Source organism: Frankliniella occidentalis, unplaced genomic scaffold (genome assembly GCF_000697945.3).
Source record: "Frankliniella occidentalis isolate FOCC.00 unplaced genomic scaffold, Focc_3.1 Scaffold50, whole genome shotgun sequence".
In the NCBI taxonomy this organism is placed as follows: domain Eukaryota; kingdom Metazoa; phylum Arthropoda; class Insecta; order Thysanoptera; family Thripidae; genus Frankliniella; species Frankliniella occidentalis.
Genome location: NW_026267180.1, coordinates 946,221 through 963,243, shown reverse-complemented (window position 1 = coordinate 963,243; position 17,023 = coordinate 946,221). Strand labels below are relative to the sequence as shown.

Genomic DNA, 17,023 nt, shown 5'->3' with positions numbered 1-17,023 from the left:
CCCAGCCTCACTTCACCTCACTCGGCCTCACTTCACTTCTCACTTTTCCTCACTTTTACGCTAACTGGATATCTTCCTGAATTCCGCGCGTGCGCATACACCCAGAGAAATTGTTTCTTGATTCAAGTAAATTTTTCTTGTTTCAAGTGACGCTGACACAAGATCAAATTTACCCACGAATCAAGCTGATATTTTCTTTCGAATAAGACAAAAATCTTATTCCAAAGGCAATATTGCCTTGTTTCAATGGTAAATTTCATCTTGTGTCAGCGTCACTTGAAACAAGAAAAATTTACTTGAATCAAGAAACAATTTTTCTGGGTGTACCGATTGCGCTGTAGTCCGCACGCGTCATGTCTGTTCTGTTCGTTTCACCATGCGCACGTTTAAAAGAAAATTCCGCGTGCGCATAACTATTTTGGAGTATACAACACGCAGCGTGTAATCTATCCCAGAAAAAAAATATGCGCACGGGTTTCTGTACACAAAATTCTGCGTGCGCATCATACAAATAGTTATTTGTGCACGCACTCGACGCTGCGTGTACTTACATAAGGTCGGTCAAAGGGGAAACCTGGTGTTTAAGCTTTAAACACTTCCGAAAAGTATAGCAGCTGCACGCCATATGGTTCCTATAGATTTGTGTGTGTCCAAGTGTGCATAATCTAAACGTTTACAAAACGTTTAAAATGTGCACACCACGCAAGTGTGCAACTTGAGCTAAAAGCATGTAATGTTTAAAATCATAACTTAAACACGTTGGTGTTTAAATTATGCACACTTGTTTTACCAGTGAAAATTAGGGACAAGAAAATAATGCGCAAGCCTTTTCTATTTTTTTTTTGACGTGTTATTAGTGGGTGCTTTTAGAACCTTCTCTGTAGTACACTCGAATTATTAATGCTACTAATTTTTCAGAACGGATTTTGGGCGGCTTCTGGGACGTGCCTTCTGTTCTTCATCCCGGCTGCTATTTTGGCGATCAATTTATCTTCACGACGTGACTAAAATAAAGTGTGGGTGGTCACTGCGAGCACGCGGTCTGTTTGTCTTCATTTTATTAGACTTCAACTAGACACATATGTCCAGCCCAACATCTCAAATAATAAAAAAACACAAAAATTAACATTTTTGATGCAATAAATTTAAGAAAGTGTGCTGAAGTTTATATTTAACTGCGACTCTTTCTGGCTGAAGGGAGGATTCGTGCTATAATGTCCACGCACATGAACAGATTCCGGTCCTGGTCCTTCACCAATGCGCGCACTAACCACGTGACATCAGGGCTCACGTATTTTCCCGCCAATGCAGTGAACACCGACGCGTCCAGAGTGGTGTTATGGAAATCGTATATTCCCTGCAAAACAGCAAAAGTGGCAGAATGTCGGCAGACACGTGGGTTTAACAAATAAATAAGATTTTTTTTTATTAAAAAGGGAAGGAGTTGTTGGTTAATACGTACCGCTTTGGTGGGGCATGTCCACGGCGGCTTGACCGTACTGAGGAGGGAATACCACGGTGTAAGGGGAGAGGCAAACTCTGCGCAGACGTTGTTTTTCCTAGACCACGTCGACTTATATTCGCAGTTGTTTGAGGAAACTCCACCGCGACACTTGGTGAACTTGACGCTCATCTGCAACGCGAAGAGAGGGGATAGGTGGTGGCACAGAAGTCAGCGGTCCAGCCCTCATTTCTTACCTCTGACCAGGAAGTCGCCGTTCTGTCGAATAGCGCGATACCCTCGAAGAAAGTCTGCTGAGTTTTTCCAAAGAGAATCGGGGTCACATTCATCCAAGCCAATGCGCTTTTCTCTGGACATATTCTCACGTCCCGGATTTCAAGTACAGACACCCGACCCTGCAAGTTCCAAACGGTGTAGATTCAAAACACATGTGTTTAGAACAGCATTACTCGTTTGCGTTTCAAACATTGCGCGGTGCGCACTTTCTTTAACCGCGAGTTTGATCCGTAGTGCCGTGGGAGCCCGTCGCACAGAAACAAGCACAGCAGGAGGTGTCTGACAGGGGCCATCGCTGGACCGCAGCTGGCGATGAACTGGCGGTGTCATTAAAATGGGACGCGTCCGAAAAGACGCGGAAGCAAACTGAACCTGACGCCACAGAGTCCTCATTAGTGTTTCCCTGTAAAAATACTGCGAACGATTGTCGCTGCTATGTAATTGCGGAGAGGGCATCACCTCTATCGCGAAGTGTATACACTAACTGGATTTGTATCTTTTATTTGTACGAATTTAAGCAATCAAATTTTTTGCACACATTTCTGCGTTGATTTGAACATTTTTGTGCATTCATTTGTAGAAAATCATGCACTTTGGCGTACAAATTTGTATGAAACGAACGTTTGCACAAAAAAGTACAAATGCATTTAGTGTTTATAGGAAGATTCCTGAGATGTTCAGACTTTATGACATATCACATCCACACGGTGAAAAAGATTATTGTATTTCAAGACCCAGTCTTGGACCTTATGGAGAATGCCAATGGCATCCACGACCAGGTCTTTAAATACAAGAAACTTTTTTTACCGTGCACAGAAAAGTCAGAAATCGTTCATTTTGGCGTAAAAAAATGTCTGAAAGGAAACGTAGTTTTAACTTATGCAGAAATTTGCACAGAAATATACTAATACACTTAAGGTGTAGAGAAAAAGCATGACTTTTGGATTGGATCCCCAAAGGTAACAGAGTTGTTGCCCGCCCCTCGAAAATTGACTACTAATCAACAAATGGTATCAGGGCAACTCACCCCAGCCGTTTTCGTACCTACGACAGCTCGACCCTTGTCCTAACAAAGTTTCACACAGTGATCATTTGTGCCCAGATTTTTGGCACGCAAATTAAATGCTTATACTTTTAGCAGATGCGATACCTTAAAAACCCTTTGACTAAACAAAGAATATTTAAGTCATATGATGACATTATTAGAAATTTGGGAGGTATTTTCAAGACACTTACAACACATTTTCTTCACAAATAACATTTAAACATTTACAGTTTTGTTTAGCCTGCACCCCACCAACAAATATTAACATTCTTACGCGTTTTTGTTAGAGGGTTGCATTACCAAAATTTGTTCAGGAAAACTGCGAAGAAGTGTCCTAGCAACATAAGAAACGTTGAGAATACTAATTTAAAAAAAAATTGAACAAAATTAAAAGTTGCTAAATGTCTAATCTGATTGGGCAACTATGCCCTCCCGCTCACAATGTCAAAACACTTTTTGGACGCCCCAGTCTAACGTCCGGTAGCCCTATTTTATGATAGTCGATATTGATGCCCGGGTTATACTCGGATTGTAATCCTCGGCTGTGTAGAATTTCGAATGAGTCGATACTGCGTGTTCGCTTCAATAAATCGAGGGTGAATACCTGGGCGCGGACCCGCCGGACGCGTCCAGTGTGGCGGCACCCTAATATGTGGGTCTGCCCTGCCTCTATGATGACCACCCCGCCACGCGGTACATATTGACGAGACGCTCGTATCCGTCCCGGAGGACACGCCGGGCTCGGGCCGCGTCGCACGCACACAACCCCACCACCTTCACCCTCATCGAGGCGGTCACGGACGACGGGCCTCCGCCGAGCTCCGGGTCAGTCGGCTGGTATACCAGTCCAGGGAAGGCACGCCTGGGCGGACCAAAGGCGCCGTACTGGAGACAGGTGCGTCAGCAGAGCCTGCGCTCAGCCAACACTTTCAGTTCACTAATATGTTTCCTTGTACAGCTTCTTTCAGCGCATCATGGCGTGCCCTGCCTTCGCAACGCTCCCGAACGGGGCGCAGATGCCTCTGCTTGGCTACGGGACATGGCAGGCAAGTCCATGCACCCAGAGAACCGTTTGGTCCAGGCGACCAGATTAAGAACCGACGAGATTTCGGCTAGTGAACTAGATTTTAAATTTAGTAAAATTACCTTAGGTTTGATAGACGCGACCAAATGTAGTTAAAAATTAAGGTACCAAAATCGTAGTTAGTTTGCTTCCTACGACCCTGATCTGGTTGAATCAATAAAATAGTTCTCTGGATGTGAGTTTAGCACGTTTTGTTCTACTGTCGTCACAACAGAGTGCTTCAGTGTTGGATTTCCAAAGGACATGGGGGGTTCAATGTAACAAAAGGGTAAAATCCCTCAAAACAACAAGCATAGTATGATTACTGTGACAGGCAGCAGCCGAGGAGCTCGAGGCCGCCGTCGACGCCGCGCTCCGGTGCGGCTATCGCCACATCGACACGGCGGCCTTTTACGTGAACGAGGCGAGCATCGGGAAGGTGATCCAGGAGATGTGGATCGAGACCGGCAAGGTGCGGCAAGTACCACACTGATGACCAAGTGTGCAACCGGGAAACACTTGTGAGCGTGCAAGCTTAAAGTCGTGCGCGATTGCTGGTGTTCCGTTCCGTAGTTGTGCACTTGCAAATGTTCGACTCGGTTGTTGTGCAATTCTAGGTGTGCAGCTCTGTTAGAGTTGGACACGATTTCCGCAGTGTGCGCCGTTCGTATGTTACACCATTTGGTTTTTCAGTGCAGCGGGGCGTCGTGCACGAGCCCGTAGCCCGAGGGGTCGTTTACTAGAAATACAAGCGTACACCGGCGTACACCGCTTTTTTCTCGATATTTTTCCGATTTTTTAAACTGAATTTTAGTATTTCATCTGTGTTTTTTTGTCCGGGAGTGGGGGGTAAAGTGACCTACTTGGAGTGGAGGACCCCTCGTTAGCCCCAGAGCGCGAGCACTAAGCTTTGACGCCACAGGTTACGCGCGAGGAGCTCTTCCTGGTGACCAAGCTGCCGCCGGCGCGCATGCGGGCCGCCTCCGTCCGGCCCACGCTCGACAAGTGCCTGCGCGAGCTGCGCACCGACTACGTGGACCTGTTCCTCGTGCACACCCCCTTCGGCCTGCACGAGCGCGGGGACGAGCTGCTGCCCAGGGGAGAGGACGGCAACGCCTGGCTCGACCTCGAGACGGACCACGTGGCCATCTGGAAGGTGCGCAGCTTCGACACACTCTCCCTCCCTCCCCCTCCCACAAACAAACTCGTGCGGTCCCACACTGTAAACACTTGTGATGGGGATGAGAACGTCAAGGCTAATTATTTGTACAAACATCTCATTACTGATTTTTCGTCATTTTCCGAAAATTCATTCAATAGATTACGAAGAAATTTAAGATGAGATTGGCTGTAAAAATAATTAGACATAACATTCTCATTTTCATCACATTTTTTTTACAGTGCAGCAAACACACCCACACACCTCCACACACACGCACACTAAGGGAGGTCTCGAGAGCTACGACTTGCTTGGGGTCGAAGTGATTATCCAAGATCCACACACGGGGGTGGAGTGGGCGTGTTGGTAAAGAGGGGGGGGGGGGCTGTTAAAAGCTCTTGGCGAATTTCAGCGTAATCGGCTAACCCCGCAGCACCGTAAGCTTTCATTAGTGTTAAGGATGGGGTCTCCATTTAGAGGGCAATGCTGCGTCATTAGGCCTCTGACGGAGGCGGCCTGAGGTGCGCATAGTGTTTAGAATTAAACATTTCTGAGTCTGCCCAGCAGAGGGAATAGAGGGGATGCCTCCCGCCCCCCTACTGAATTACTTAACCATTACAAGGCTTACCGCAGCCCGCGTGTCCGCTAGCTCCGCGATGCCTCCTAACGACAAAGTTCGATCTTCGCGGCACGGTTACACTAAGTTCGATCTGCGGCGGCCCGGTTACACAAAGTTCGATCTACATTCCGGCGGTTTCTGCAGCGCATAGCCTAATGGTATTCATATTCTCGTCAATATTGCAGATAGAAAAAAGGTAAAAACTACTTCATGTTTGTAAAAGATCAAAGAACAACAGACTCCAAAGAAAAAAGTGAAAGCTGTCGCAACAAGAATGTAGTAGAGGTCTAAACTTGCGACTCCCGCGAGCGGCGAAAAGCAGATCGAACTTTGTGTAACCGTGGAGCTGCACATCGGACTTTGTGTAACCGGGCCGCCGCAGATCGGACTTTGTGTAACCGTGCCGCTGAAGATCGAACTTTGTCGTTAGGAGGCATCGTTCGGCCTAGTCCTCTAGCAGCCCCCTCATATCCACACTAGGATCATCATCGATGCAGAACAACGTCAACATTTTCCAAGCGCATTCTATTTATACAACTGTCAGCCCTCTCGTGGCTAGATTTCGGCGCTGCTCTCACTGCACTGACTAAATTCTTTAACTGCTACACTGTTATTCAAGGAATGTGACGTCACATTCGTTTTAATGTGAAACATGTCACATTCGTTTGAATATTGTGTCACATCCATTTAAACGTGACTTCAGGTGAGGTGATGCTCTAATGGCGCCCAGGCTTGGCCGATTCACGTTTAAACGAATATGACACAACATTCAAACGAACGTGACACGATTAACATTGAAACGAATGTGACGTCACATTCGTTGAAAAACAGTGTATAAACCTTCACGCGTTCAATTTTTTGAAATGACTGGTGTTTTACGCTTGATTTGCAAGAGTAATAAACTGAAATTAATTTGACAATCTTGTTGCAATTCTATACAAAAAGTAAGCCCCAAAGCACTGAGGTTTTAGCACCAAAGAGAGTGAAAAACAATTTCACGATTGCACGAGGGCGAAATCACTCTGGATAAAAGGTTACGAGTTAGTACGTTAGTACGAGTTAGTATACCCGGTTTTTGGCGCAATTTTTCATAATTTATGCAAAATTTTGTCATTACAGCAGTGTTACGCTTGATTTCTACAATAAGTACGCGTTTATTTCACAGTTAAGACGAGTTAGTACTCTAGTACATGCCTAGGTGTAAGAGTTAGTATACGCAAGTGATTTCTCCCTCGCAAGTGCAGGAACAGAACACTGCTCATGCTTCCATTAATGGCACGAGGACTTCCCTTAGTTTCCACACAGGAAACGATATCTGATATAAAACCTGTTTCAGGCCATGGAGGAGGAGGTAGATGCTGGGCGCGCCAAAGCTATTGGAGTTTCAAACTTCAACCAACGCCAAATCCAACGCATACTTGATAACTGCCGCATTAAGCCAGCTAACCTTCAGGTACGCAATCTGCATGCCAGCTGGTACTCTAAACAGTTTTAAGCTTCACTGAACACCCTCCAGGTGGAGCTTCACGTCTACATGCAGCAGCGCCCACTTGTCGAGTTCTGCCAGGAAAATGGGATAACCGTGACGGCCTACTCGCCTCTGGGCAGCCCAGGTTCAGAAAGGATCTATAACTCCGTGGGAATGGAGTGCGTTTACATTAAAAAATTGTTCATATCGTGCCGATACCAAAGGTAAAGACGCCTACAATCACAACTAACGCCGATTTCAGTGTTACATTTCCAGATTTAATTGCAAACCCTGTCGTGGTGGAGATAGCCAGTAGGCTTAATAAGACCACAGCCCAAGTGCTTTTGCGACACATTGTACAGAGAGGAATCGTTGCGATTCCCAAAAGTACAAATGAAGAACGCATTGCTCAGAACATTCAGGTACGTATTTTGGCAATTGCTTGGCGGGATCGCATAGGAGTCACAGAATCAGAGCTATCATACTTTCCCTTCTACCCCTACTCGCCCCTTCCATTCTTACCGGAACGAACGAACGTGGGACCGGACCGGGGGTTGCAGAGCAAGCACACGCCGAGGCGCACTGTTAAAAAATCTGTGGAAAAACCACAGACAACCACAGAAAAATTCCCAACAGAGGTGTACAGATTGCTTCTGTTACAGAAATTTTCAGTTATTTTGTGAACACAGAAGTCTGTGCTTCAAAATCACAGAAAAAACAGAACAGAATCGTACAGATTGCTTCCGTCATATAAATAGTCTGTCATTCAAGGGCTGCGGACCCATCTGTAACAGATATTGTGTCTCAGTGGTAAGGCGTCCGAAGACGCCGCTAGATGGCATTCTACATTAGCTCTCGCTGATCACTTCCGTCCTGGTCACCATGTAGTGTCCCTCCCTGATACGTTTTAATTGGGAAATAGTTTCCCGCGCGCTGCAGTCCTGTGCTAAAGCGTCAATGAAATTGAATTTTTGACTCACTTCGGGTACCAAAGTATCCTACGCAGAACGCAGACGACGATCCTTCTAATTCAACAAAACTGTATCTAGAAAAGAATGGCTAAAAGTCACAGAAAATATCTGTAATAATTCTGTGGCAGGTGTACGGAATAGCACAGACGTTCTGTAACAGAAGCTCCGTGGTGTTCTGTACCTTTGATTCCGCACCGTCTCTGTGGTTTCAGCACAGATTTAGACGGACGTTCTGGGCAAAAAATTGACCATAGTTTTTCTGTGTTTTTTCCGTGGTTTTTTCTAACAGTGCGGGAGGGTTTTCCCTTATCCCTCTCCCCGTAAGGGATCATCCAGAAAGTCTACGTCCGTCTTGCGCCGTTACGAGCAAGCCAAGTACAGCCCATGTAAGGTTTCATAGCGCCTGGTAGGTAGGCACACCTCGTGCTGCAGTGCACGCGTGCACTGCGGGATGGCCTACCTTGAGTCTCGCAGGCGCCGAGCTCCCGTTATTTACCGAATGAAAATGAGAAAAACGGGCGTACTTTCTGGGCGATCATCAAGGCACCCGTCCGCATGGGCGCGTGCTCCAGAACACTCGGTACTACACTTAAAACATGTAAACATTATCTTTTGTAGTTGTTCGATTTTGAACTGAGCGCAGAAGACATGGCCAAATTGGACGCCCTGGATCGTGGTGAAGACGGTCGCATCATCGACATGAAATTTGTTTTAGGGTAGGTAAAATTGTCGTACAGATTGTCACGTTGATTACACTGATAAAGAAAGATTGCAACTGGAGTGCACATGCAAGTGCTTCACATCGCAGTATATTGCACACTTTTAAGTGTTTGATTGGATATTTAAAAATTGAAACGTGTTTAAACGTTAGACGTGTCCGTCGAGAAAAGGCGGATCTGTTCGCGACCGGTGAACAACGATGGACCTGCGCGCGACCGGTCGCGTTTCAGAATTGAACATTAAAGTCGAACACTGTATAAATAATGTTCAATTTTACTGTTAAACTCTATGAAGTATTCACACTTCCAGGGTATCACCTCAATGTGTGCACCATGAAGTTGAGCACTGTTATGTGATGCATGCTAGTTGCACACATTTGTTTTCAGTGAGTTGTGGTAAAAACTAATACCATTCTACTTACAGGGTCGAAAATCATCCTGAGTACGCGTGGTGAGAAAAACGGCAACCGATCATACAAGACAAAGATTTGAAGCAAAAAGAACACCAATTCAAATGCAGCAAAATTTGTAGTGTCTTCTTTTCATTTTTTGTGTAGTGAGCCAAAATGCAAATAAATTTTTGAAACTTCAGCAGCCAACCAAAGTTGACATGAACAGAACAACCTCGTTCCTGCTCTCTCGTAGATCGTCGGAATATCAAAATTTAAGAAATGACACCAGACAATTTAGCGAATGGGATCTTGTGGTCGCGCTTTATATACTGCAGTGATTGTAGGACGCGTTATCTCGGAAAGGGACATGAAACTGTCAAGCACAGGGGCACGGGACACTCACGAGCTCTGCCCCTGCGTGCGAATCGCAGGCCTGATCTGATAGTTCACTAGAATCAAGGGGTGAACAAGTCGCGTATCCCCTATCCCGGGGTTCTGTATTACATTGATATTACTGGAAAAACATGTATTACCTAATATTGACATGTACTACTGTGTATTACCTTGTACTACCGCGTATTACCTTGTATTACCCACCATATATTACTTGCGCAATATTGCGCAATACTACGCAATACTACGCAATACTAACTTTATAGCTACGCTTCGTATTACTTATATTACCTGTAATACATTGTAATGCTTGTATTACCTGTAATACATTGTAATACACTGAGAGAAATATATTTCGTTGCAGCCATCAAAATTTTGATTGCCACGATCAAATTTCGTTCGATCCGTCCGGTATAGTCATAGGCATCAAAATTTTAGTTGCTGTAACTGAAATTTTGTTTGCTGTGACTAGTCCGACTGATCGAACAATTTTTGAGTACTTGTATTAGCTGCAATACATTTTAATACTTCGTAATATACACTAAAATCTTATAACCTTTTTAAATCATAGCTTACTGAGTTCTGGAAATATTTTTAAATACGCAAAATATGATGAATTAGCGGCAAAATACCTCCAAAATACTGTGATATACCGTGGAACATCCCGAAATATGCGCAATAAGTAACACTGTTACCCGAGTGAGTTCCCCTTTAAATACATCACGGATATAAATCACAGAAAATCAAATTGAGCAAATTGAGCCAATCACGAGCGGTTGTAAAACTACTGTTATACAGTGTACCCGAAGCGGACACCGTAGCGTTACGGGTTTGCCAATGCCCTTCGCCCTTCGGTGACTGTCCCTTCCCCTCTTTAAAAAAGGAATAGAACATGACTGCGTTACATAACAGATAAAAGGATCCCAGGAAAAATGTTGCCTTGACCTGAAATTATCAGGATTTCGGAGATTCGCGTCTCCCTACGCAGCCATCTTTAGCCGTCAGCGCACTCGCCGCGACGCGTTGAGCAATATGTCTGGCACTGCGTCTCTATCAATCTCTGCCGTATATAAATTTCGACCACAAGAACGCATTCGGTAGTGACTTCTGCACCTGCCCAGGGCTGACATCCAAAGACCCTCTCCTCTACAGCATCTTGCAATTTTCGAAACAAAGGTACGCTAAGCGTAAGGGGGAGGGAGCGTGTTAGGGATAACACATACAATTAAAGCAATCGATGAAAAAAATCATAACCAACTTAATTAGTTTGCAGCAGCAGCAATGATTCGGGCAATCTTCGTCATCGCCACCTTGTCCTCACTGGTGAGGGGGTCGCCCACCCCCGCGGACCAAGAGGCCTTCGGTCTTCCAGACGACCTCCTGGTGGGCGCGGGGACGGCCGCCATCCAAACGGAGGGCGCCTGGGACGAGGACGGTGAGACTACGAATAAATGTTTCCCGCCCAACACGTTAGGTGCAGCGTGCCTAACACCGTGGGTCTAAATAACATAGAATTTGCCTACCCCGCCGTACCTCCCGACATGGGAAATGGCGTCCACGTAACCCTATCCACGGAGATGCTACGCTGGCTACACGTGAATATACGTAATTCACGTCGACTCGACGTAGAAATCACGTTATCTTGTAGATAGATAGAAATTGACTATAGATTCTACGTGGATTCGACGAGATTTTCCCATGAGGGCGTCAACACCGAATGCAGACTTCACTTAATTGCAGGTAAAGGAGAGAGTCTGATCGACTACGTTTTCCACACCGGCAAGCTGGAGAGCCACGGCTTTCAGGCTGCGCACACCCATGACGGAGGGGCGGACTCTTACCACCGTTACAAGGACGACGTCGCGATGGCCGCTAAGCTGAAGGTAAGTACACCACTTGAACCGTGAACGGAGGAACAAAGTGAACGCGACTCCCAATCACACTGACATATATGTGTATGTCGCAGCTACAAATGTACCGCTTTTCGATCTCGTGGGCACGGGTTCTACCTGAAGCAGACGCTTCAAAGCCCAATCCGAAGGGCGTGCAGTTTTATCACAACCTCATTGACGAAATCCACGCGCACAACATGACACCCCTGGTTCGTACTTCCAACTATAATAACCTAAATGATGTCCTACACTGTTATGGTCTTTGAATTTTTAATATTCAACGATATTTTATTTTCTCAAGGTCACCTTGTACCACTTTGACCATCCTGCAATATTAGAACAAGAATTTAAGGGCTGGTTGAACAAGAAGATGGTCGCCAAGTTCCGTGAATACGCTACATTTATCTTCAAAGAGTACGGCCACAAGGTAGCGTGTGGTGTGGTACAAGTAAATCGATGGAAGGTTTCCTTCTCACTTGGTGAAAGAAAATAATGCATTTTGTTTTCGGGCTTAGGTCAAGATGTGGACGTCGATAAACGAGCCCAACGTATACTGCTCATACTGGCCGAACCTGGAGGTGCAGGCCGAGGTTCTCGAGCCAGAGGATGCCAAGAATGTCTACCCTTGCCTCCATCACTTCATCCTCGGTCACGGCGAGGCGCACAAGGCGCTGGCGGCGAGTGGCCACGACGGTACGCACCAGCTCGACCATTTAGATTCGCGTGAGATACGGGGCTTTGCATTGTGGAACGCGTTGCAGGGGTGATCGGTTTCACGGTGACGACTCTGAACTCGCGGCCAAACTCGACGCGGACGGAGGACGCGTACGCCTCCGAGGCCTTCAACCAGTTCTTCACCGGCATGCTGCTGCACCCCCTGGTGTTCGGCGACTACCCACCCACCGTCAAGGAGCTCGCCAAGAACAAACTGCCCGTTTTCACAGAGGACGAGAAGGCCATGATAAAGAGTGAGTAAACCAGAATTCTCCCGAAATAGTTCTCTTCAAGGGCACAATTGGCCCTGCAATTTTTTATTGTATATAAAGTGTGGGACACAGTGACCAACAGTTATACGAGGCAGGACCCACCAAATGTCCTAGTATGTGTCACACACCTGCTACACTTCTTTGTGCAAAGCGATTGTTTGTAAGGCAAGAAAGGGTCTTACGAACAACTAGTTCGTAATACGACGCTTCAAAATCCTTCGTAAGCTGTGAACGTTTTGGTTTGCAGTACGAACTTATTGTTCGTAAGCATTTTACAGTGTGTAAAAAATGTCGGAAATTTACAAAAATGTTGTAAACTTGAATTATAATTTAAGTTGTAATTTTACGAGAGCACATTTTTTACTCGCCAATGGATTTTAAGTCGATACGTTCTGCATGTATTTTTACGATTCCAAATTGTAATTTTACAACTTGCGTCAAGGAAAATTTTCCTGTAAACCTACCTACTATTTTTCACAGTGGAAATTACTACATAACCAAACTGTCTCACCCAAATACACTAATTGATTATTATTGGCGTAGAGAAACTGTAAGACTGCGTATCATATCATTCTTTAAATTTTTAAATCCAATTTGCAGACTCGACGGATTATATTGGCCTAAACGTGTACTACGGCATGTTGGTGTCTTACCGGGACCCTAAAACCACGCAAATGGCCGTCGATATGCCACTGCGACAGCTCTTCCAGGAGCTCAACTTCGTCAATGTCGGCTACCGCGACTCCCAGGGTGGCACAATTGACAAATTTCCCCTCAACATGGTATTTAATTTGTCGGCTAAACAATCCTCATCCCTTTCTCAATCCCATCGACATCAACATCGCGTTCGTTGTGGACCCTTGCAGATCGCGCCAGATGCCATGAGAAGCGCCTTGGCTTGGACTTGGTTCCAGTACAAGAAGCCCATCATCATCACAGAGAACGGCGTCGGAGACAAAAACATGGCTGGTGTAGAGGACCACAAGCGAGCTGTGTATTACAGTGTAAGTCTAGATTTCAGACTAGAGCAGCATTGTACGGTGCTGCAAGAAAAAATGTTTTCAAATACTTTTAAGGGCGAAACTTAGTTGTGTGTTTGTTCAGAAAATAACATGCGGGTTATTCTGGTAGGCCTTCTTGCGGTCCATGGTATCGGCAGTGAGGGAGTTGGGTGTTCGCGTGATCGGCTACTGCGCCTGGAGTCTCATCGACAGTTTCGAGTGGAGCCAGGGTTACGAGTAAGTCCTGCCTGCAGCGGTCGCACCCAACAGTCTGCACTGGCCGCATACAATAATGGCAACATTGTTTCCCTTTCCAGCCGCCCGTTCGGTCTGATTCACGTCGACTACCATGGCGGCAGCTACAACCGCAGCCTCAAGGACTCGTCATCCTTCTGGATCGAGCTGGCGGACCGGCGGGCCGTCCCGGTCGTGGACATGCCGTCGTCCGCTCCAGCCCCGACCAGAGCGTGGCTGGTGCTCGTCGCAGCGGCGTCGGCTAGGGTTCTGCTCCAACGGAAATACTAGTCAGGGCTGCGAGGAGCAAGGGAGCTGTCACTCGAATCTCAATAAACTAAATCAACACAGCCGATTGTCAAAAACACAAAAAAGAGAAATTTATTCAAATTCCAAACCGATGCGACTCGCGATGTAGAAAGACGCGGTGGCGACTCTCCCTATGCCAGTAGTTACTATTACAGTAATTAATATTGTTATATCTCCCCTTCTTACTATCTCTAATAGTCCGATTAGTCCGTGTGTGTGGGAGCAAAAGAGACCTCAGAACGCGCCGCACCGGGTCGCCGGGTATCCTGAGCGCAGCGGTAGCTCAGTGGGCTAGGGCGTCGGCGCGCCGGTGCTGGCAGACCAGGCGGTCGTGGGTTCGACTGTCGCTCAAACTGCTTTGATTTCTCGCTGCACCAGTGGGTACGAGTGAGACGACTCGCACTGCTCACTCGAGCGGCGGCGGATGGCCGCAGGCAGCTGACTTTCATTCAAGCAGTTGATGGATTTCGCGCCAAAGTGACCGAGACGGAGCTTTGGATCCGAGATGCACACAACCGCTCGAAAGAGCGTAAGGAGTGTTACATACCTCGCCTGTGGCTCGGCGGCGCTGTGAGGTTGAGGGGCCTGCCCTAAGCCGCAACGCGCGAGAGGTGCCACCAGATGTCGAAGCTATAGGAGAGTACATGCCGTGGCCGCGAGTGCGCTTTGGAAGCTCGGAGGACCCACATCGTGAGCAGCCCGGATACTTCCCGACCATATGATCACACCTGTCATGTTAAAAATTGCCTAGGAACCTTCCTTCACCATTTTCAGATTACACCAAAAAACGGCGTGGCGGGGTCAGAAGGGAGTTCGAAGGGATTTCATAAAAAAGGGATTTCAAAGGGATTTTCAAGTTCCAAATCCTCTTTTAGTCCCTAAAAACGAGACGGACTCTTTTGGTACTAGAATGGGACTGATTAGGGTGTTGCCCTTATTAGGGCACACATAAAGGCGAGATACACGTGCACTTGGGAATGCTACTTGTTTCTGAATAGAGCTCTTGAGAACGAGCGTCCACCCGGTGGGAGGGTTGTTCCACAAGAGCGAACGGATAAGTGGGCACTATCAATCACTTGAGCCGGCGTACACTACGTCATCGCTAATAATTCGTCGACTTTCCTTGAGGTTGGAGTATGACAACCCCGGATAACATTGAGTTGCTTACAGGTAGTTGAAGGTTGTATAATCATGGTAACATTATTCTAACAATAAAATACTATCAAGTAAATTTGAAAGATTTTTAAAAAGTGACAAAACTTAGAAAACATTTCCTTTTTAGGCAGTCCCTTAAGACTGTCTCTACCAGAGGCCCCCCTCCCGCATCTCACCGTCTCCTATTTAAGAATATTGATCTTGATCGATCTTGATTGCAGATGATACAAATTTAAGAGTATGGCTGTGTTCTAATATTTTCGAGTAGCGGCGGACAGGTATTGGACGGGGGAGGGGGGGGGGGGGTGCATCGTAGCATCGTTGTTGTTACTTCATCAGGCAGACGAACACTTTTACTTGTGACATTTTGGCAAGTTTATACTTTAAGCTTTCTAATGTCACACACTTCTATTTGTAGAGATTCGAAATCAGTGTTAAACTCATATCAGTGTAACTATATGCTTCCGATTGCACAACATATGAGAGGGGTCCATGAAAAAATGAAGACCGGATCAAGTGCGCAAATTCAGCCAGTCATCGGGAGATAAGCGTGCATTTAGGTATACGCTTCAGATTGCAGACCTCAGTGACGGCATTTCCAATTTTAAACACTGACCCTCCGGATTAATTTGTCTTGCCAAACTGGCAAGTCCCAGTCCCAGAATCCCATGGATCGCATGGGGTTCCATGATGTCTATTCCATGGGTAGAGGTCTGTTTTCTATGTGAGCTCACACATGAGTGAGCCTAGGATCATCACATTCCATGTGGTGTGTGTTTCCATTGGCGTTTTACCATGGACAGATGCTATTCATGGAACAAGAGTCCGGGGAACCGCTTTCCACGAGAGCACTCCAAGGGAAACCGCCCCTCTGAAAGTGGCCATTATAACATTAAATAAAATGTTTATGAAATTTAAATTACAAAGTTATAATTCTCTTATATAAGGCATTTTCGCTATACCCAGTAATTACCCAGTAATTTCCTAGAAATTTCTCAGTAATTACCCACATATTACCTAGAAGTTACCCAGTTATGACTTTTTTTATAAAAAAGGGGGGGGGGGTCTAATCAAAAGGGGGAGGTAGAGGGAAGCTAGATTGTACTTCCCTCTACCTCACCCTTTTGATCTCCTTTCCGGACTTTAAATCAACTTTTTACCTTGGATTCAAACTGGAGTCGAACCTCGAACCTTATTGGGGCTGCGCCACGTCCTTCCTTAACCAAACCAGTAGGCTACGGATTCCTCACGAGGGAGGAGAGCGACAGCAACGTATGTTGTTCAAGAGGTCGACCGCCCACCCATAGGAGGAACATGTTAAACAACGTTGTGAAATCTTATTACGCTTTTATTACTTGATACGAGAGTGTAATAACTCTTTTGTAACAAGTAACAAAAATCTGGGTTGATGTGCTATGAGGACGTTTTTAGTAAGATGTTAGAAGAAATTTACCGTTCAAGATTTTTATAAAACTCCATGGTGTTGGGGAAATGCCTCCCTTGACGTTTCTTGATATTCCATTTTTACTGAGGACACCATCGTTTTCGTCTTTAAATTATCTTTCAAACGAGTGTATATAATAGGGTTGTGACGTAAATTGAAACGGATACGAGTCCTCAAAAGTAATTCTAGATATTCGTATTCTTTCACCAACCTGTTTTAATTTAAGACGTAACCATATCCTATATATGCTCGTTTGAAAGAGAATTTTAAGACGAAGACGATTGTATCATCATTGATGATTTTAGTCCTGGTCAAAAAATCGCACTTGGAACTGCAGAACTTTTCAGTTATACTCTTATAACAGTAGAACAGTTCTGCACTTGGATGAGCAGAGCGTACTTAATGGATGGCCTGCCACCTCGTCAAAACGTCGAA

At 45.8% G+C, this 17,023-nt stretch overlaps 4 protein-coding genes across 8 annotated transcripts in view; 3 read left to right on the top strand and 1 right to left on the bottom strand.

Annotated features, from left to right (window-relative positions):
* The window catches only part of LOC113205168 (prominin-1-A), a 10,900-nt gene extending 9,867 nt beyond the window's left edge, over window positions 1–1,033 (top strand). For both annotated transcript variants that reach the window (XM_052267349.1, XM_026420679.2), the window contains one exon: window positions 919–1,033. In XM_052267349.1, coding sequence (XP_052123309.1) covers window positions 919–1,008 — 90 coding nt within the window. In that variant the 3' untranslated portion in view covers window positions 1,009–1,033. The remainder of the gene's footprint in view (window positions 1–918) is intronic.
* A 121-nt stretch (window positions 1,034–1,154) lies between these two features.
* Window positions 1,155–2,237, bottom strand: LOC113205172 (uncharacterized). Of its 2 annotated transcripts, none has more exons than XM_052267355.1 (4): window positions 1,955–2,237; window positions 1,699–1,857; window positions 1,463–1,633; window positions 1,155–1,357 (listed from the first exon to the last, which is right to left on the bottom strand). In XM_052267355.1, the coding sequence occupies exons 1-4, from the start codon at window positions 2,192–2,194 to the stop codon at window positions 1,172–1,174; spliced, it is 756 nt and encodes a 251-aa protein (XP_052123315.1). In that variant the 5' UTR covers window positions 2,195–2,237; the 3' UTR covers window positions 1,155–1,171. The 2 variants fall into 2 exon arrangements, with proteins under 2 accessions (XP_052123315.1, XP_026276468.1); XM_026420683.2 differs by having other exon boundaries at window positions 1,945–2,192.
* On the top strand, window positions 2,221–9,376 carry LOC113205171 (aldo-keto reductase family 1 member A1). Of its 2 annotated transcripts, XM_052267353.1 has the most exons (9): window positions 2,221–3,678; window positions 3,742–3,833; window positions 4,185–4,318; window positions 4,769–5,002; window positions 6,961–7,077; window positions 7,141–7,271; window positions 7,355–7,514; window positions 8,682–8,779; window positions 9,207–9,376. In XM_052267353.1, exons 2-9 carry the CDS (start codon window positions 3,758–3,760, stop codon window positions 9,235–9,237), a joined length of 981 nt encoding a protein of 326 aa, XP_052123313.1. In that variant the 5' UTR covers window positions 2,221–3,678; window positions 3,742–3,757; the 3' UTR covers window positions 9,238–9,376. The 2 variants fall into 2 exon arrangements, with proteins under 2 accessions (XP_052123313.1, XP_052123314.1); XM_052267354.1 differs by having other exon boundaries at window positions 2,221–4,318.
* A 1,221-nt stretch (window positions 9,377–10,597) lies between these two features.
* Window positions 10,598–15,220, top strand: LOC113205169 (uncharacterized). 2 transcript variants are annotated; one of them, XM_026420680.2, is made up of 11 exons: window positions 10,598–10,743; window positions 10,834–11,002; window positions 11,308–11,450; window positions 11,534–11,668; window positions 11,761–11,886; window positions 11,975–12,152; window positions 12,221–12,427; window positions 13,046–13,227; window positions 13,312–13,449; window positions 13,577–13,683; window positions 13,764–15,220. In XM_026420680.2, exons 2-11 carry the CDS (start codon window positions 10,849–10,851, stop codon window positions 13,969–13,971), a joined length of 1,578 nt encoding a protein of 525 aa, XP_026276465.1. In that variant the 5' UTR covers window positions 10,598–10,743; window positions 10,834–10,848; the 3' UTR covers window positions 13,972–15,220. The 2 variants fall into 2 exon arrangements, with proteins under 2 accessions (XP_026276465.1, XP_052123311.1); XM_052267351.1 differs by having other exon boundaries at window positions 13,046–13,449.
* The last annotated feature ends 1,803 nt before the right edge of the window (window positions 15,221–17,023 follow it).

Bases quoted from the DNA above. Each gene is read 5' to 3' on its own strand.
- LOC113205172 (XM_052267355.1), bottom strand. From the start codon at position 2,194: ATGCCCTCTCCGCAATTACATAGCAGCGACAATCGTTCGCAGTATTTT. The intron at 1,858-1,954 runs GTTAAAGAAAGT...TGGAACTTGCAG, and splicing joins CACTACGGATCAAACTCGCG to GGTCGGGTGTCTGTACTTGA. The intron at 1,358-1,462 runs GTACGTATTAAC...GCTGTTTTGCAG, and splicing joins GGACATGCCCCACCAAAGCG to GGAATATACGATTTCCATAA.
- LOC113205171 (XM_052267353.1), top strand. From the start codon at position 3,758: ATGGCGTGCCCTGCCTTCGCAACGCTCCCGAACGGGGCGCAGATGCCT. The intron at 7,078-7,140 runs GTACGCAATCTG...AACACCCTCCAG, and splicing joins TTAAGCCAGCTAACCTTCAG to GTGGAGCTTCACGTCTACAT. The intron at 8,780-9,206 runs GTAGGTAAAATT...TTCTACTTACAG, and splicing joins GACATGAAATTTGTTTTAGG to GGTCGAAAATCATCCTGAGT.
- LOC113205169 (XM_052267351.1), top strand. From the start codon at position 10,849: ATGATTCGGGCAATCTTCGTCATCGCCACCTTGTCCTCACTGGTGAGG. The intron at 11,669-11,760 runs GTTCGTACTTCC...TATTTTCTCAAG, and splicing joins CGCACAACATGACACCCCTG to GTCACCTTGTACCACTTTGA. The intron at 13,684-13,763 runs GTAAGTCCTGCC...TTCCCTTTCCAG, and splicing joins GAGTGGAGCCAGGGTTACGA to CCGCCCGTTCGGTCTGATTC.